The 20,740-nt window shown below is 39.7% G+C and overlaps 1 protein-coding gene across 1 annotated transcript; it reads left to right on the top strand.

Moving 5' to 3' along the window:
* Nucleotides 1-1,826: 1,826 nt before the first annotated feature.
* Nucleotides 1,827-16,364, top strand: LOC311264744 (5-aminolevulinate synthase, non-specific, mitochondrial-like). Its single transcript, XM_084365834.1, has 24 exons — nt 1,827-2,032; nt 2,865-2,978; nt 3,762-3,850; nt 4,242-4,308; nt 4,464-4,572; nt 5,499-5,585; nt 6,113-6,149; nt 6,507-6,616; nt 6,741-6,840; nt 7,202-7,239; nt 7,600-7,676; nt 8,064-8,175; nt 8,859-8,972; nt 10,896-10,960; nt 11,935-12,140; nt 12,229-12,405; nt 12,544-12,663; nt 12,764-12,983; nt 13,111-13,295; nt 13,430-13,609; nt 14,887-15,051; nt 15,147-15,415; nt 15,649-15,811; nt 16,066-16,364. Exons 1-24 carry the CDS (start codon nt 1,917-1,919, stop codon nt 16,221-16,223), a joined length of 3,078 nt encoding a protein of 1,025 aa, XP_084221960.1. The 5' UTR covers nt 1,827-1,916; the 3' UTR covers nt 16,224-16,364.
* The last annotated feature ends 4,376 nt before the right edge of the window (nt 16,365-20,740 follow it).

The raw sequence follows: 20,740 nt of genomic DNA, 5'->3' as shown, positions 1-20,740 counted from the left end.
ACCAGGCCTTCACACTGTGAAAGAAAGACCGCAGTGCCTCGGCAAACACACACAGCATGCCTGCCAGCAATTCTTGAAGGTGGGAACTCTGAATGACCTAATAGTTTTCTAAGCTATTTCCCTGTTTTAACAATGAAGTGACATGACTGCAAGATGATGCAACAAAGGGACTGAAACAGGTTTTCAAGGATTGTTAATGAGGCAACATGTGAGATTTCCTCGAGGCGTCGTAATTATTTAATTTTGTTTGAATGTTTGGAGCTTAAAACAGCTGTTATTAGTCAATGGCTGTCAGAGACGGGACGCTGAACTGCCAAAACATTTACAGCATCTCACCGTGCCCCAAAACACATGTTGGCCAGCATTAGCGTACACACAGCCATCATCAAAATTATATTTAAAAATCACTTCCACATGGCTGACAGATACACTAATATTTGGTTTCTCTCTGGGACTCTTACCACAGCCGATTACCACCCACCAACCATACTGAAACCAACACACACACACAAACACATGCACACAGATACAGTAGACACACCTTTGGACATGTAGCAGCAAGCTCACATAAAGGGTCTCGTTACTGAGTGCCACAGAAGGTGCTAATGGGGATTTTTCTAAATACCACCAGCGTAGGCCGTACTACCTTACAGCGATGAGGTGCTAACTGGCCCACACACATTCCTGGATCTTGTGAATGGACCAAGTTTGTGTACTGACCTTTAGCTTGGAGAGGAAGACAGGTAGCTTCATGCATTCATTTCCAGAACGCTTTGTTCCTGGAAAGACATACAAACTTATTGTAGCTTACTGAGTCTGATATTTCTGCATTCTTAACCACGGCAATCTGATAGCACAAATAAGGAGAGGAAAAGATATAGTGCATAAAGGCAAGAAGAAAATCACAAGAGGTTGTATGAAGAACTTGTTCTCCATACAGTCATTTCTTCAAAATCTTCAAATTGCTTCTTTTGACCACCTTATCGTCAAGTCAATAAGGTATTTACAGTGTGGTATTGCTGCTTTCACTTAAGGAATGTGCACTCAGTATGCAATCAGTCATGTTGCAATAAAAACAAATGACAATGACCCTTCATTCACTGTAATAAATGGCAAAGAAGAGCAGATCCTTAGAGTTAAGAAGCTAGTGCCAGCAAATGTTTGACATTTTTGCCTTAAACCAATAATTGTCAATAGTTGGCAACTAACTTACTTTCGATTGACTAATTGACTAAATGACTAATTGTTCCAGCTCTAATGCAGAATGCCTCTTTCTGACTGCTAGTGTTACTAATTAAATTATTGCAAAAAATAACTGAAATTATGTTTCATACTGTATACTGTATATGGCCATACAGTACAGTTTTTTTCATATATATTGTTTCTTATAGTATAGCAGGCTATAATATATCACAATGCATAAACTGCCATGAAGTTATTCACTGGCCAGTTGTTTGAGTAGTGTGAAAATGCTAAATGAAAGGGGGTGAATCAAAGTGAAAACAACAGAAGCAGAAAATGTAGATAGGCCTACTTAATTAAAGTACAAAACACCTCTTTTTCCTCCCCTCTTCATGGATGACAGGCACAATCTGGGGCTAGTTTGTAAACTGTCGATATTTACACTTGAATCCCGTTCAGAAATAAAGTACTAAATAGGCAACATTTATGTATATTGTCTAATTTCGTCTCACCCTTTATGAAGTCGTTGCAGTTCAAAAACAAAGATATAAACACGTGTACTGAATCAAAACACTACAGCAAAGCTCTTGAATTCTTCCGGTTGGAAACGCAGCCAATCAGTGAGCTGCGCAAATCACGCGAGATTTCCACAAAATCTACAGGCGGGAACGTCGCGTATGTAATGTTTTAATTAATCTCTGTAATTAATTTGTTTAAACACTTTGTAATAAGACATGATGTGGTGTCGTGGAGCGGACCTGTTCTCTGAAATTGACAAGCTCCGTGCTCAGCTACTGCACAATGTCGAGGTCATGGCAGACCGCCATGTTGTTGAAGAGGAAATCAGCCAGTAAGTTCACCTGCTCGGGCTGCTAGCTACATTAGCATGATGGTTCCCAGTCACGGATGGTCTTATAATAGATCCATGTTCCCAGTGTAGTGTAACAGGTGCAATGAGATTCTCCAGCAGCAAAATGACAACTGGCATTACCCAAGTTGCCCAATAGCCAGATTAGACTCTGTACTGTGATAATGTTACCACAGGGCTGCTGAGAGCTAGTTAGCTAAATAGTTGTATGTGAGCATTATGCTAATGTGGACATGCTAATAACATTATCAGACTGAGCTCATTAGGATTAAATGTCAGTAAAGGTTTGTTACTAACAGAGGTGTATAGAGGTGGTTGTTTTGACACATAATTACTTTTTTTTCCCCCAATAAACTTAATTGACAAAAAATGTAATAGGTATACAGCAAGTATGATAACAATAAATCTACAAATAACTATGCTACTGAGCAAAAACACATCAGAAAGAGTCTATTCAGGGTGACATCCTTACAGGGTTCAAAAGTTTTATAATGTAATTTTAAACATCTTTTCCACTTCAGTCACAGGGTAAGAACTTGTTGTGGTTCAAAATTTAAGTTTTTATGACGGCCACATTTTACTCCATTTACGCTACAGGACCTCTAGTTTCAACCTCTGTAGTCTAAACAAGGCATGCACTTTACTAGATGAGCTATTCATCAGCTTTATTACATACCGCCAGGGCCGTAGCTACCATCGAGGACACTGAGGTGCTCATGTACTCAGTATTTTTTTCTGGGTCTTTGATATCTTGGTATATACTTTAGGTAACACTTAAATTTTTGATATATCGTCATCCCCTCTTAATTTCCAGGCAGGATGTTTTGACCCGCATTGAAAACATAATCCTAGGAATAGTGACCAGTCTGTCCAAAGATGAGGCCCCTGTCCTGGCACTGCCCAACAGATCCAGCTGGGCCAACGTCAGGTAATCTGACATAAACACTTTTTGGCATGAAAAGTTTTTCTCCCTCCACCAAGAACACTGCAGTCATTTTACACGCCAGCTGTGTGGGATCCGTGTAAGCTGTCTGGCCTTTAAAAGATAAACACACGTGGCCATGTTGCGTAAAGAAACAAATAAACATTTACTTACATAGGTTTTTTTTTTTTTGTGGGAGGTCAGGCCACACAAGATGATCAGATTGCTGTTTAATTTCCTTTAAAGAGGAAACACACACTTCAACTCTGTCTAAATTTACATAAGAGGTGTTTGAAGCAGACTGAGTTGGCAACCAGGTGGTAGGGGGAAAAAAATTAAACTTTGGTTCTGAGACACTGAGGTTGAAATAACTTCCTGCTGCTTAAAAGATGAGAGGGTGACAAGGAATTGAAAAGCACTGGCCTGCACACACAAACACAAATTTACTAAAGGCTTTAATGTGAGTAGACTGCAGAGACCTTCTACTCAGAACAAAGCAAACTGTCTGATCTTGTTTGGATCAAACTTTGCTGCAGCTTAAAGCACATTCTGGCCAGGCCCTTTCAAATGTGAGAACACCACAGACTAAACGCCAGAGGAATCAGGACTTTAAGGTACGAGGGAGGTATTTTCACAGGTAGCCCTCAGGGTGTGGGGAATTTTAGATGGCTTACAGGTGGGGGAGCGCACTCTCAAAGCTGAAAAAGTCAATGCAGCACACACAGATTTCTTTGATGGCCTCTTTTTGTAAGTTTCCATTCGTTTATCTTTCATTACTTCCTACTTAAGTTTTGACATCGCCATCGGGCTTCAAATGAGTTCAGGAAGTTGTGTCACCACCATTAGGAGCGACTGTGCTTCGTCCGTCGCTAAATTTGGTGAGAAGATGCACACACACCTCTGTTCTCGCATTTTCTCATAGATTTTCTCTTCTTGGCACTAGACATTCCTTGTAGACAAAAAAGCCTCTGCAGTTGTATTGTACTTCATGTGGCTTTCATTTATATTCATTGTGAACATATGCATAAACTGCACAAACGGCAGTAAAAGTCAGACTTAGTTTTAGGTGACAAATTGGCAGAGACAGAATATGTTGAAAGAGGCATTTAGGGATTGGTTTACCACATGGATATCCTAATTAAGAACAGAGTATGTTTTTTTCCACTCCAGTCCTTTTAAAGATGTGATAAAACACTCATGATGGTAAGTTTAATGTTGAATGTTCACATGAAAATGATTGTTTTTTTTAATTTGCTTGTTTGTTTAAAGCGCAAATTCTCAAGATTCTTTTGGTCATCTACAGACTCGTCCAGAGCAACTCATATGCTACGAAAAGGTTGTTATCAGTTCACCATTAATTCACTTTTTAAAAGATTACTAATACTAGATAAAATTCCTGTTCTGTGCATGGCCGTTTTTTTTTGTTGTGAGGCGTTTTACTTGGTTATTGCCGAATTTGCTGTCCTGATGATTTACATTTTATTTCCACAGAGACATCTATTACAACAATACACAGCTGTTTGGTTCTCAAACAACTGTTGATAGTATAGTCGATGATATCTCCTGCATGCTAAAGGTTCCCCGCAGATCACTGCATGTGGTAAGTGTGTATGAACAGATTAATGTCAGCAACAGTTTACATGTTATGGCATAAAACACACGCCTTAGACATTAAAACCTAGTAGCAAAATTCCTCTACACGTTTGAGATGCTATGCCCTTTTGAGTGCAGGTTTACAATTTATATCTATTAGTATAGTATAGTATAGTATAGTATAAGGTATTTTCAGCAGTTTGGGCTGCTACATATGTTAGCAAACAGTCTGTGGAAATAATATGATTCTACTGATCAAACAGAAATTAAACCTGAAGTCAAAGAGGCAGTGTCAGAAGTATTTGTATATAGATATCTGTTAATCAGCCCAGTCGCCAGGATAAAATGTTGGCAGTCAAGGTTTCTGCAAATCACAAGATACATTCACATTCGGTCGTGTCACATCATGTTCGCATTACATGTTTATGACTTGACTTTCACACTGAAAGGTGGATGTAATGGTGGTGGAGATTCAGGTGAGAAGGCTGCCAATCTACTGACTGCAGTTTGAGACTGTGTTTCAACATTTGTATGTGTAAAACCACTTGCGATAATTTCCAGCTGTGTTTGTGGCAACAAAATACGGATATTTTTGACTTGAAGTTGGGACATATTCAGGCATGTTTGTGCTTTGACAAAACTGTGTTTTTCAGGGGTGTTTTAAGCCAGAAAAATATCTTTACCCAACTCTAATCAAGTGATTTTTGTGCCTAAACCACAAACCTACAATGCCAACATATGATCTGGCGATTGGGTTGTTGTTAATATGAGCATGCCTTAACGAGTGTGTGTGTGTGTGTGTGTGTGTGTGTGTGTGTGTGTGTGTGTGTGTGTGTGTGTGTGTGTGTGTGTGTGTGTGTGTGTGTGTGTGTGTGTGTGTGTGTGTGTGTGTGTGTGTGTGTGTGTGTGTGTGTGTAACTTCTATATCACTAGTTGGCCACTTCCAAAGGATTAATTTCAGGTGATCTGTGTTACATGGAGGAGGATGGCACAAGGATTGACTGCCACTCAAGCTCTGCAGTAAGTTCCATCGACAGCCTAAACCAACTGACTGAAACGGTCATTTTTCATTTTACTACAATGACAAACATTACATCAACATTACATCAACATTACATCAAGACTTAAAGGTATTCTGTGGAGTTTGAATTGAAAAAAAAAAGTGTATTTATATTTGTCACCAAAACCTTAAGAAAACGTTTTCAAAGCCTTTTGAAACTGCATTGTTGGTGCTTGAGGGCTTTTTTTCTCTCTTCTACCAATTTTTGGCACATTACTGACACCAACTTACCACCATCTGCAGTCAACAGAACAGTAATTCATACCATGTTACCCTGTAGCGCGTGGTATTAATGTTCCGTTGTGTGATACAAACAATATGCCAACAATACTCTGCAGCACCATGAGGTGTCAAGAACCCCACAGGGGGCAGGTGTTTCCTGCCAAACCGACAGTGGTACAACCAGGCTTATAACAAAAGAATACATGAAATTATGAAATTAAATGAATTGAGACTTAGTTTAACTTTTTTCTGTGTTTTGTTTTAGGCTGTTGCAGTTTCATCAAACATTGGTGGGATTAGAAGTATCCTTTGTGATTTGTTTGAGAATTTTACTCTGTGCACATGCCTGTGGTTAAATGATAGGTTGTTCAAAACAAAATAGTTACGAATATTTTTTTGGGACATAGAGTCCTTGGCTTTGTGGACTGTTGGATGGACAAAAGAAACCATTTTTAGATGTTCCCTCTGGGCTCTGTGAAATTGTGAAAGCATTTTTCATAATTTTAAAATGCTTTATAAACGATTTATTCTGAAAATAACGGGCAGATTGTAGATAGTGAAAATGATCATTAGTCACCCCATTGTATTTTAAATGTTTTCTTTCTGTGTGGGGAGGACACTATATGGTTTTATGTGTGTTGTCCTTGATTCATGTACAGATATTGTATCATGTGCAAAATTTGTCCTGATCGTTGAGAAGGATGCAACGTTTCAGAGACTTCTGGATGATGACTTCTGCACAAAGCTCTCTCCTTGCATCATAATCACGGTGTGTTTCCCTTTTTTCGCCACTACTTCTTTCAGGGATTTTGTAAATGTAACCTATTCATCTGAATGAAATGGGGGATTATTACTGTTCCTTATAAATAACAGGTGTGTTTTTTGTGGATCAGGGTAAAGGCGTGCCAGATGTGAACAGCAGGCTGATGGTGAGAAAGCTTTGGGACACGCTGCACATCCCCATCTTCGCGCTGGTAGATGCTGACCCTCACGGTACACAACATCTGAGTGCAAAACCACTTTACCTGATACCTACATATTACCACACATTTAACGACACTTAACACTCTTTTTATCTCCACACTCACATATCTCCCACTGAGACGGCAGATGTTAGCACCTGTCTGGTACGTCATGGTGCCTGGTCTGGCTGTTATTTCCGTTGGAGTGATCTCGTCCAGGCGGGATGGCTCTGTTTCCACTACTCTCCATACCTCTAAACCTTTTCCCATTGCATGGCGAGACACATGTGTAATGCTTTACTTTGTTCTAAGCTCCGTTACACATCTTGGAGGATAATTGCTCTGGTATGCCAGTGATTGCAGCGTGTCTCTGTCTCTCTTGATTTTCCCAGGGATTGAGATCATGTGTATCTACAAGTACGGATCAGTGGTGAGTCTCACGATGCCAGTTATTCCTGTCCTGTATGTTATCCAGTGTGGCCTGTTCTGTGTCTCTCTGTTGGCAATATGCAATTATGCCCCTCTTTGAGTAAAAGAAAAAATTCACCAATCATCCATCTCAGAATATTTAAACTGACATTTTATGGATTGAAAATGTTTAGCGATGTCTTTGTCGATCTTGTGTAATCATCCCCATGTTCATGAACCTCATTGTGAACATGTGTTGGGCATAACCACATTATGGTTGTTACAGCACTGATTATCTGTGTGTTTATTTGAGATATACTCTTGTGTATAAGCATGTGGTGTGACTGGGCGTGTGTTTGTGTGCGCGTCGGTTTTTCCACAGGCCATGTCGTTTGAGGCCCACAGTCTGACCGTCCCCAGCGTTATGTGGCTGGGCCTCCTCCCCTCTGACCTCCAGAGGTTTGGACTCAACATTCGCTACTTCCTACTTCCTCCTCCTGCCTCTAATTGGGATTATATTCTGGGGACATTTAGATTGTTTGTTTTGGTTTCTGTTGCTGTCGCCCTCACTTTTTTTTTCCCCTTAAGGAACTGCGTCTGAGAGCATATTGAGTTTTAAGTATATGTTCCCTTGAACAAATTTAGGCCAAAATGGCTTTTTGACATACATTTAATTGTAGACTGCACAGTTTGTTTCCTCCTAAATGTACACATAATAACTCCTCAATGCGAGTCTGTTGAGAATCGGAGGAAATCAATCAACAGAGCTGCCTGCAGGCTGCTGTCATTTTCAGGACATTTATTTAGTTACAGTATATGAAGTGAAATCAATGTTTCTTTCTTCAGGCTGCGGGTTCCAGAGGATGTCCTGATCCCTCTCACCAGGAGAGATGAAAACAAACTCACCAGCCTCCTCAAAAGGCCGTACTTAACCAGCCAACCAGACTGGCAGAAAGAGGTGAGAGAAGAGAAACGGAAAGAGAAAAGTACTTTCAGGTAGAGTGAAGGATGGAAGTCACACTCAACTTAGATTCAACTTCAAGTAACCTTGTCATAATGCAATATTTTAGCTCCATAACATGTGTTCTCCTATTTTAGATGTAATTTTAGGTCTTGCATCTAAATCGATGAGTTAAATTTGATCAAATAATGTCCCAGTGTGAGGGTTGAACAATTCATATGGATATTATCTAAATCACAGTTGCAAGTGCAATATCAGAATCACAGGAGCTGAATTTTTTTAATAAATGTCAGATTTGTCACAACATACAGGACCATTATAAATGAAGCATTGTGGTTCCCACAAAAATCGGGTAAATGATTAAGTTAAACTGAAATGCTGTAACTAATTTTGTCCATGTTGCCACGTGTCTTCACCCAGCACATTCAGCTCCTATAAGCCTACTTGGGGAAAAAGCACCCTGTTCCTTTTTCAAAAGTAATAGGCGTTCTACCTCACAGGTTTACACAGTTTGAACATTTTGCTCATGTGACACACAGCGTAGGAATGTGTCTGAGAGGACTCTTAACTCGCTGGTACTGAGATTTGGGTGAAAAAAGATAAACACCTGATGATTTATGCTTGTTTGTACTGCTTCCTCTTGTGCGCTCCTTAAAATTGCATGTTTGCTCTTGTTGTAGATGGAACTGATGCAGCAGACTAAGGTCAAGGCCGAAATACAGTCCCTGGCAGCCATTGCTCCTGATTATCTCACCAGCATCTACCTGCCCAATAAGCTGCGTTACGGGGGCTGGGTATGAGCACAATGCTGCCACTCAGTGGATTTACCAGTGAACTGCTGCAGCTGGTTGCAAAACTTGGGAAAGGTCTTCTATGCAACTGTCCTGCCTGACCTTGTTAGACAGATTTAAATATAAAGCTGGTTTGGTTTGTAATGTTTGCATATTTATCTGTGAGTATGTGTGTTTATATTTTCCAATTGTGTTTCAGAAATGTCTCATCCTACCATTAAAAAGATGTAATCCAATAGACAAGTCAGAGTATGTTTTGGTCTTTTGGTTTGGACCCGCTATTACAAAGTCATCAAACACACTTTGTTGATTTGTTTTATTTATGGACCTAATTATTCTACAATTGTCTTACATTATTTACAACCGCTGAACATCATCACTATGCATGCTGGTTCAAAGACTACAAAAGAGCAGATGAAGTGATGATTTAATGGTTTGGAATTGGAGTATCTGTGAGGCTGTTCACTCATTAATGTTCAACATACGTACACTGTAAAGACTTTTGGCTGCTTTTCTTTATATACTTTGTTCTCCAGCAGGTGGAGACAGTGTTCATTCAGTGGTGGAAATGTGCAATATCATAAAGAGCAGCGTTTTAGATCTTTAGAGAAGTATGTAATTTCATTTTATTGATATGTGCTTCCTCTTGACATATTCATTTACTTACTTTAAACATAACTTCAACAGTATTTATGTGTTTGTTTGTCAAATCTAAGGAATAAGTTGTGTTAAGTAAATAAAGCAGAAATGTTGTTAAAAATAAATTGGGTTTAAAAAATGGCTAGTTTAAATTGCTAGTGATGGGATATTCAGTATATTTCCTCTGGTAAAAGTTGAATCGCCACACTGTCATGAGCCTTTGTTAATGTTGTATTATGTTATAAAATCATTATTATTAGTGCTTGTGAACAGTACTTTGATATTGTAGTTGTTCAAGGTTAAGCTCATTTTACTGCTTTATGTACAGTTGGGTGGTTTAATCTCCAGCAATTTCATAAATTGCTCATGGCCTCATTCTTTGAGATAAAATCATACTGTCAGAAGCGGCTGACTGGGAAATAAATGTTGTGGAGAAACAACAAATATTGTAGAGTCAGAAAATGTGGAAATATTCATGTTAAGTACCTTGAAATTGTACTTAATTAAGTGTGTAAGTACTTTCCATTACAGTAGGGACATTTTCAGTATTGTGTTACTTATATTGTCATTTTAACTTTAGGGCTAAAGGGCAGTGTTGTCATGTTGAAATATTACTTTTGTAAAAGTGAATGTCACACACTAACAGTACTTTAGTAAAAGTCTTGAAGTATCTGATATTAAATGTACTTGAATCTGAAAAGTTATTTTCTGGCAATAAATGTACTCAAGTATCAAAAGTAGAAGTAAAAGTAAATTGTTCCCATATATACCTGTATGTTTTATTATTTGATTAGATATTCAGCATTTTTCTGAAGTGCTTTTTTTAAATCAGATTTCGGATCAAATAAAGTGATTTTAAACTTTGTCAGCAAAAAAGTAACAGACAATTCAAGCTCAAAATTGTAATGAAGTAAAGTACTTGAGAAAAGGTAGTCAGTTACTTTCCATCACAGCTGAACAGATGAGTTCAATCAGACCAAGATGTTGCTATTTTACATAAACCACTTCTAAACATGTTTTTTTAAAAAGTGTCCAGTTTAAGAGAAGTAAAGCACTTCCTGTTTGGAATAGACGATCTTTGGCAGTGTTATGACACAGTCGGTGGGCGTGGCTCCATGCTTGTGCAACATACTACTGCTACGTCACTGCGGTGATCAAATGTCAGCTGAAGTTTCCTTAATTTGGCAGAAGGATCGTCTTCAGAGGAGCGCAGCGCTGAGCACCGTTTGATTCTTACAGGATAAACCAGGTGAGTTCATGTTAATACTGAACGAGTGAACACAGCAGGGACAGTTTACACGACATGTGCTCCAGTGTCACGTCCAGCTGGTTGAAGATGAGCCACTAAAGGGGTTTGTTTGTTCCTTTATATGTTCCTGTGTACATTTACTTTTAGATCTTTATGATGTAGCTGTTGATGTGGATAAGATGTTAACTAAAATGCTTCTGGAGAGTTGTTTTGGGCGTTGTGTTTGTGTCTTTTATACCAGTTTTCAGCTGAATTGACTTGTTTTGATTGATCAGATTGTTGTCCTCTAACAGGTAAACAACTGAAATACAATGCCTGGCTAAAGAAAGTTGACTCATTTTGTACATGCATTTATAAATAATGTTTTTTGAGTCAAGGTCAGTTACCTAAAAGCCATCATTTCCCAGAGTGTTCACCAACTGTTAACAAAGACAAATACATAATAGCATCATGTTTGACTTGGTGGATGGTCTGTAGCAATGACCCCGCCCTTGTTGCATAACATATGGAATGTTTGAGGGTCAGTCTATCACAGTATCATCATCAAGATGGCTCTTCTTCCCCTCTGTCTCAGTATGTTGGGCTGTAGTGTACAGTAGTAGTAGCAGCCAGACAGGTCCTTCAGAGGCCTTCCCCTTTTCCGCTTGTCAAGGACAGCTGACTCCAGAGTAGAGCGAATTAAAATAGTCCCGTGGGCTTTTCACATAACATCGTCTCTGGTCTCACCGGTCGTAGATTAGTCTGGTAGCAGTCATGTTTCGCAAGACATTTTTCATCTGTTACATGAAGGTGGACTGGGATGTGTTCAGGTAAAGATTTGACTGTGTGTCACTAGAAGAAAGGGAGAAGGGTCGATAAAGACAGCATTTTTATGGGATCCGTTTTGGTCAAAAATATTCTTGAATTGTTGAGATGGTTCCTTTTTACTGGATTATTTATTATTCAGTTGAGTTTTAGGAATTTTCTTTCATAACACTGCCTTTGCTATCTGTCTTTATTTCCTTGAAAGTTAGCAGGAACACTACCTTGACACATTGTTAATGTGCCCACCCTTTTGTTTTTCTCCTTCTTGTTTAGGTCAAGAGTGTCTCATATGGACGCAGTGATTCGTCGGTGCCCTTTCCTGGCTGTCGTGCCCAGTGTCTGCCTGCAGCTGGCTGGGAAGTCATCGCTCGTGAGCTATGCCCAAAGGTGCCCTGTGATGATGGACCTGGCCTGCAGAGCTCCGGCCAGAGCTCTGTCCTCATCAGCTTCTGCGTCCAAAGGCTGGACCCCAAATGACGGTCAGTTGTAAGGCTGAGATTGTAATGCATCTTCTTCTTTGTTTTTTTACACTGTTATAATTTAGATATGTTCTCCTGCGTTCTGTAGATCAGGAGCATGTAGTCACGTTGCCCCCAGGCCACGTCACACCACCTTCTGGCCAGGCTGTAGGCACCAAATGCCCTTTCCTGGCTGCGGAGATGGTGCAGAAAAACAACAGGGTAGTAAGAGAGGCCAGCATGGAGCTGCAAGAGGACGTCCAGGAGATGCACTCTGTCCGCACAGGTAAGCAGTTGCACAACCTCACCTGTAATTGGAAACCCTTGCAGTAAGACAGTTACGTAATTGTGAAAGGTTATTGTTTGGGGCATACACATTGAATGTTTTGCATTCATTCTTAATAGCGTGCATCTTTTTTACCAGGCAAAGCAGAAGTCGCAGATCTTATCGAGGCAGACGAGGCCAACAGAAGAGCACCAAAAAGCCTTTTTAAACCTGCGTCTTCCAAAGTGTCTCACCTGCTAAAGGATCACCTTTCTGATGGTAAGAAAAGACTAATTCTTTTTGATTAATAACCATTCTCAAAAAATATGAGATTTTTTTTTATTAATTAATCCCTCCACCCATTTTTTTCCCTCATCAGCTGTCACCTTCCAGTATGACAGTTTTTTTGAAAAGAAGATTGAAAGCAAGAAGAGCGATCACACATACAGGGTTTTTAAGACTGTGAACCGACGTGCCTGTACATTTCCCATGGCAGACGACTACTCAGCGTCCTTTCACGCAAAGAGAGACGTGTCCGTGTGGTGCAGCAACGACTACCTCGGCATGAGCCGCCACCCTAAAGTCACCCAGGCTATCGGGTGAGTAGGCTCTCTGATCAGCAGTCACCCATAAACCTGATTAGTGTCATAAAACAGACACAAAAAGAGATTGGTGATAATTTCAGATTCAGATTAATTTCAACTTTTTTATTATTTTTTATTTTAGGGATACTTTACGAAAACACGGTGCTGGTGCAGGAGGAACACGAAACATTTCAGGGACGAGCAAATTCCATGTTGAACTTGAATATGAGCTGGCTGACCTGCACGGCAAGGATGCTGCACTGCTGTTCACCTCCTGCTTCGTAGCCAACGACTCCACATTGTTTACTCTGGCAAAAATGCTCCCAGGTACATTAGATTACTCTAAACATTATGTCATGTGACCTACAGGTTCCTTGCTATGTTTCAAAATTGTAATGTATTCTTTCTTGATATAGACTTACATCAGAATAAACATTTCTTTCATTTGTTTACCCCTCTAGGCTGTGAAATCTACTCTGACGCTGGTAACCACGCCTCAATGATCCAGGGTATCAGAAACAGTAGCGTCAAGAAGTTTATCTTCCGTCACAATGACGTCAGCCACCTTCAAGAGCTGCTAGAGAAGTCAGACCCTTCCACTCCAAAGATTGTTGCCTTCGAAACAGTGCATTCAATGGATGGTAAGTGCACAGGAATCAATCAATTATTTATTCCTAATCTACTGTGTGTGTGTGTTTCGTAAATTGTTAAAGGTGCACTGTGTAGTTTTTATTCAGTTATAGAAAAAATAAATATTTCTGGGTTTGTATTATCACCTCATTGATAATATAAATATTAAAATTCTGAGTTTAAATTTCTTCTTCAAAACTACATAGTGCCCCTTTAATCAGAAAACATGGAAAGTAGTATTTATTGCATTTAGTTTTATACAAACAGTATATATAAAACACAAAATGTAATAACGTTTTATGTTAAGGTCCTCGTCCTTTTAAGTCCTTTATAAGACGCTTATTAACGCCATTATGTGTTGTTAAGACTTGTTGAAGTGTTAATAATAGCATCATAAACACATTTATTGTTATAAAACTTAATATATTTATAATAAACGTATTAACATTATATAGATGCTTTAGAATGTTAATAAAAGCCTTATGAGTTTCTTTTAATTGTTGAAGCATCATTGACACCAAACACTTACAAAGCTGTTTTGTTGCTTTATTAAAGATTTCAGTTTACTTTATTATGCACTTACTAATGTTTACTATGCACTTATGTTAACTTAACACTTAAGTTTTGCATTTAAAGCGAGAACAATGATTATAAGAAATAAGGTTAATAAACCATTTATTATGCTTAATATTGAGCATTACCCAATTTATTTAGATAATGAGAGTAATATTAACAAGAGTAATAAAGCATTTAATATAAACAGATGAAAAAAAGTATGCATGCTACAGTAAGTGATCAAAAATAGTCTCATTGTTCCTTCGTTCGTCTGAAGGTGAAACCCAGTCTCTCTGGAGCTAGTTCACCTCTGTGTCAATAACACCGGCTTTGTCTCCGGGGCAACCAAGGCTACTAGATTTGATGTACTCAGCCTCAGACTCTTACAGGCAGACAGACATTTTCCTGTTGGACTGTATTACATGTGACTTAATGATCACACCACGTGACTTAGGATAGCTTAGGTAAACATAGTTTCTTGTTTAGATTCAAATTCCCAATAAAATACCTTCACAGATGACAGATGAGTGAAGAGCAAACTTATTTAGACACCTAGTAAGTCTTGTTCTGGTCCAGCACTACTTTCACTTGTAATGATTATGTCTATTCTCCTCTATTGAGTGTCAATAAATGCTTTAATGTAAGTCATCCCAGTCTCCTGAACCTTTTCCAGTAACTAGTTGAGCAGTTCTCAAGAATTTCCTCTCACTAATGACCGCTGTGCTCTCTACAGGGGCTGTGTGCCCATTGGAAGAGATGTGTGATATTGCCCACAAGTTTGGTGCCATTACCTTTGTGGATGAAGTTCACGCCGTGGGCTTGTATGGGCCCAGAGGAGGAGGCATTGGAGACAGAGACAGAGTCATGCACAAGATGGACATCATCTCTGGTACCCTTGGTAAGCATAACTCTCGCTAATGAGGGGAAACCTCTCATAACACCCTCGCCAGTTACATATGTGCCTCTCTGACTTGTTGTGGGTTTTGTTTCCAGGCAAGGCATTTGGCTGTGTGGGCGGCTACATCGCCAGCACCAGCGCCCTGGTGGACACAGTGCGCTCCTACGCTGCAGGCTTCATCTTCACCACTTCGCTGCCCCCCATGCTGCTGGCAGGGGCAAAGGAGTCCATCAAGGTCCTGAAAAGTGAGGAAGGCCGGGTGCTCCGGAGGAAACATCAGAGGAGCGTCAAGCTGCTCCGACAGATGCTGATGGACTCGGGCCTTCCTGTGGTCCACTGCCCAAGCCACATTATCCCTGTGCGGGTAAGAAAATTAATAATTTATCCATTTAACTGGTGCTGATACAGGGATTCCTTTGTAGGACGGTCTCTCAGTCTCCAACTACAAGGCTTCCCATGCCACTGTAACTAGCTGTTCATTTGGTTTTTGCTGTAGCGACCAAAAGATATACTTTTTACCACTAAAGCTGAATAAATCTCAGTGTTACAGAATGCTTTAAAATGTTAATCGGACATATGATGAATCTGTTTTTGCAGGTGGCAGATGCAGAGAAGAACAGTGAGATCTGTGACACCATGATGTCTCGTTACAACATCTACGTCCAGGCAATCAACTACCCCACGGTGGCTAAAGGAGAGGAGTTGCTGCGTATCGCCCCCACACCACACCACACCCCCGAGATGATGTTCTACTTTGTTGGTATGTCCAGTATGAGTGCTGTTGCTGAGTCAAAAATATCTGAAAAAATCCAAACAGTATTTCCCGTTGAGTTGAGCAGTCTTGAGTATATAAAGTATATTGTTGCTACATTGGATAGAGACAAGTAATTCATTGCAAACTACAGCACTGTTTGGATTCTTTTGACACTGTTTACTTAACACTTTTAGACGTATCTAATATCCATAATTAATGGCAAAGATGGTCGTATCCTCAGCTGTTCGCTCTCTCCACAGACCGGCTGGTGAAGACGTGGAAGGAGGCGGGTTTGGAGCTGAAGCAGCACTCCTCAGCAGAGTGTGACTTCTGCCAGCAGCCTCTTCACTTCGAGCTGATGAGCGAGAGGGAGAAGTCCTACTTCACAGGCCTCAGCCACATATCAGCAGTAGCCTGATTTCACATAAAACACTAAATCCTCCTAGTTCAAAAGCTATTTATTGTATTTAAATTTAACATATTAGACAGATTATAATGTTGTGTGTCGCCAATGAATGTGTGGGCAAAGTGTTGAAATAAATGAAGTGGTGAACCAACACTTGTGAGAAAAAATGAATCATTATTTGCTTCATAAGGTTGAATACAGACAAGTGTGATACAGCCACTTATCACATGAAGCTGTATTCAAGTATCAATCAGTGTATCAATCAGCAGTGAGCTGAACATACATTTATAAACACATATTTGTACATTTGTTTGTCACATGCATATTTTAAATCAGCAAATTGGGTATGATACTGCTTTTTGCATTGCAATGTATCCTTTGGTTGAGGCTTTTTTATATGGCGCTAGGTTCAAGAGCATCCAAAGGTCAAAATAAAAGGGTAAAATTGAAAGTTTAGTCATTACCTACTCAAAGTTTTGTAGTCCACAAAACATTTCTGGAGCTTCGCAGCAAAACAACTGAAGTAGATGGGGACTTTGTCAAAGATGTCAAAAAAACATCGTTATAAAGATCATTATTATTAGTAATTAAACCCTTTTTAAAGCTGAAATCTTCACCATAGCTGCTCAGCTAAAAGCGTCAGCGTGTAACCCGTCTGAATATGTGCATTAGCTTAACCATGTTTTGAGGATGTAAATCAAATCAATTTGGGATATTGTGGCTTTTGGAGACTTGAATTACGCTCGACGAGCTGTATGGATGCATTTTATGTTTATTCATTGACTTCAGTTGTTTAGGAGAACGCTGTTTTGCTGTGAAGCTCCAGAAATGTTTTGTGGACTTGTGAAACTTCACCTGACTTTCCATCAGCATGGAGGTGAGAAGATAATGACTGAATTTTCATTTTTGGGGTAAACTTTTCCTTTAAATTAACATGTTCTAACTCCTATTAAATGCTAATATGCTGGGTAAAATCACCAAAGGCAATAGTATTGTATTATTGGTTATTATGCTGCTTTGCTGGGAAAAAAAGTATTTTCCCCCCCGTAATATGAAGACTGTGTTATGTGCAAAATGTGTTGCGTAATGATCTATTCTGAATAATCTATTTGACTTTTTTATGCTAAAATATTTATGAAGTAAATAAATGGGCACATGGGATGGAATATCACCCAGCCACTCCAAGCCAGTGAAAACACAGCATCTTTAATCATTAAGATGTTTCTTGGCTCTCTATTTTTATCTTTTAAGATTTAATGATACCCAGGATATTTGCTGCGCATGTAAATACACTGTTTATGTAATGTATTTTAAAAAAAAAATAATCTCATAGCAGCTAGAGCATGTGAGGGAACGGGACATTGCTTCTCCTAAAAAGTAGATAAGTCCCTCAAAAGTCTGTTATGAGGAGATGGAGAAGCATTGGCACAGGCTACATGTAATTTAGACAAAAATGAGTAGTCTTGATTGTAATAACTTGTTTTAATCATATCAACATCAAAGGTATATTACATATATTCTATTATTTTATTCCTCCATTGGAAAACATAGTGTTTTGGCAAAAAGGCAGAGATGTATCATGTAGTGGTGTTCATGTTTAATCAGCTTAAGGGCAGATTTGTGGTCGTCTGGTCATTCATTCATTCATGAAACGCTCCTCGTGGCATTCTTGTTTTCACCACACGGAGGCATACTGAGTCTCCTGTTTGCAGCTGCGAGGCCGTGACGTCAGACACCTCCTCCCTCCTTTGCAGATGACTCATAGCTGGTGCAGCAGCTTTCATGATGTGCCACTAGATGGTATCAATGGAGAACAGGATATTGTGTTTCCCATCTAGATAACATGGGGGATCATATCGGTTGTAATAAAATGCTGCAAATACACTTCAGCGCCCCTCACAGCATGTGTCAGAGTGAGATTATAGAGCATTTTAAATGGATTGTCAGATTTGTCTGCCATTACTGTAGCAGCCGGGTTACTTTATGTCATTTTATTAACACTGTTATTGGCTTTATACATTTTCTATCCTGTCGCCTGTGATCATCATGTGTAGATAAGATTAGCTCAATAAAAAAGCCCTTTACTCCCACATGCAGAGAAACATCAATGGAGAAGAAGCCCTCCTCCCATCTGTCTCATCCCTGAATGCATCCCACCGTACATCTCCACGTGACAGGAGTGGGTTTGTGTGCCCATCGGGTGTGCGTGAAAGCCCTCAAAGCAGCACTTGACATGCAAAACCGGGGATACTGTAAAACACTGAGATCAAAGTTAAACCGAGGTTTCCTCTCTTTCCTCTGAGAGAATTACCATGAGCTCACGTTTGGAGCATGTTATGTAACCGAAGTGTTGGTGGAAGTGGAGCAGTCAGGTGACCACCACTATCAGCCCGCTCTGAAAAGCCTGATCCTCTGTGTTCAAATTCAATAATCTTGTTAGTTTTCGTGTCGATTCAGTTGATTTGGATATCAAATTTTGAGACATAATTGTCATTCTTGGATTTGTTCAATAAATGAGGTCATCCTTCACCCTAAGCCAACTCTGGGCTCATATAGTGAATCAAGTGTAGAAAGTCCCGGAAAGTACTTGCAGGAAATACTCTGATGTGTTTTGTTAGATCTCATTGTCACACAATATTTCCCTCATCCATCACTGTCTTTTACGGGTGCAGGGTGCTCAGTTCTTTATTTCTTTATTTCTGATAGTCCGGGGCTGGCCCTACACCTCCTCACTTCCTGGAGGAGAGTTCAACTGGAACAGCAATCATGTGGGTATGAGGGCCAAAGGCAGTGTGCGTGTGTGTGTGTGTGCGTGTGTGTGTGTGTGTGTGTTTTTAAACTCTTGACATCATGTGGTGGCTGCCTGTTGGAGGCAGGTGCTGAAATGATTTCTGGTGTGGTGTAGTGTGGCGATGATACGGTGCCTGTTTGTTGTGTGTCGGACGATCAGTGTATGGTTGAGAGCATTTGTGTGTGTGTGCAGGTTTAGCTCTATTCCTCATTCTGTGTTAATCCTGATGCTCTGCACATCTGCGTCTCCCCCCCCCCCCCCCCACTCACGTGCGCAGACAGATGAGCTACACAGCTGAATTCCCACTGCACGCATCCCTCCCTCCCTCCCATCTCCTATTCCTACACATTCACACTTGCATTATTAGACACATCAGTGGTGAACTATGGGGATGCTGCAGTTGCATTCTAAGAAAAGGATACCTATGCACAGTAGCATGTTTCCCTCTTGTGGTCAGCGTGTTATCTCGGGAGGGAAAGAAAAGCTCTCTCGATACACTTCACCTCCCAAATAAAATGAAATTGAGGAAGAGAGCAGTTTCAAGGGAGTGTCCGGTCTTATAATGAATATTATCACGATGAGCGATAACATACTTCCGTGGTAAAATGTTCTGCTGCTCTTCCGCAGAAAAATGCCCCTCTAATTCAACATAATCTGCAGATCAAGTGAAGGTCAGTGGAGTTTGCTGCTCCGGGAAGAAAACTAATGGATTCAGCCCAATTGTTAGTGCTTGTGTTCTGAATGGAGGATGTGATTTCACTGTAGATAACCCATTACGCTTGTATCGTGTGTAATAAGCCCCTAGTTGTTGTGATATAACTTGTATTGCAGGGTCGCACATGCACCCAAAAATCTGAACCATATATTTTCATTTAGAGGGTTACTTTTGAAACAAGTGAGATTATTGCAAGTTCTTGTTGCGTGTGATTTAAATGAAGAAGAACATGTATTTCCACAATCATTTGCATAATGTATAAAGAAAGTAAGTTAAAATGTGTCATCGGGTGCACCTGGTGCACCAGTGCAGCCAGTGTGGAAAAGTAGTCTGGAGTCCTGTACTGTTGTATATGAAATTACTTATAATAGCTATACAATTATAGTATCTGGAGCCAATTACTATACAGTGTATCATGTGATTTCTGTTTTGTGAGAGCACTTTAGAAAAATGCTACATGGGAGAAGGAAAATGTGGCTGTGATCAAGAAACAACAATGCAACAATAAAGCATATTATGTGCAATAATGCAATCCTAACTAATGTGTCACACTAGTCAAGAAGTCCCACCCTTTAAAAGTTAGCACAATGCAACTTGCAGCTATGCATTATGCAAGATTGTTGTCATACTTACCCGGACACACCTTGAGCACCTTGTGGTAATAGTGATAATTAATAAGTAATACATTAAAAAAAAAGTAATTAAAGTCACCCAATGGCATCACAAGGTCTGTTAGAAGTCTGATGTATCCCTTAAGACAAAATGTGGCACTGATCACAATAACAATCTCCTTCAAAGTCAGAATAAACTTGCTATAATACCACAAAGACTTATTAAGAAATATGATTGATAAAACTATGCCTGGCAAAATGATCCCACTGAGACCTCCTGGCAGCAAACTTTGTGATTCCTCTGCTATGACTTTAAATCATAAGAAATAAACTCCTCCCTCTTGAGTTGCACTACTGTCAACTCAAAAAAAAAAAATAAAAAAAAGAGAGAGAGAGAAGAAAAAAAGAAAAC

The sequence above is a fragment of the Pagrus pagrus genome (genome assembly GCF_965226575.1).
Source record: "Pagrus pagrus genome assembly, chromosome: 11".
Taxonomy (NCBI): domain Eukaryota; kingdom Metazoa; phylum Chordata; class Actinopteri; order Spariformes; family Sparidae; genus Pagrus; species Pagrus pagrus.
The sequence above is the reverse complement of the archived record's forward strand: the minus strand, read 5'-3'. Positions and strand labels throughout refer to the sequence as shown.

Excerpts from the sequence above, each read along its gene's own strand:
- LOC311264744 (XM_084365834.1), top strand. The coding sequence starts at position 1,917 with ATGATGTGGTGTCGTGGAGCGGACCTGTTCTCTGAAATTGACAAGCTC. Across the intron at positions 5,586-6,112 it reads ACTGCCACTCAAGCTCTGCA|GCTGTTGCAGTTTCATCAAA; the intron begins GTAAGTTCCATC and ends GTTTTGTTTTAG. Across the intron at positions 12,984-13,110 it reads AAAGTCACCCAGGCTATCGG|GGATACTTTACGAAAACACG; the intron begins GTGAGTAGGCTC and ends TTTTTATTTTAG.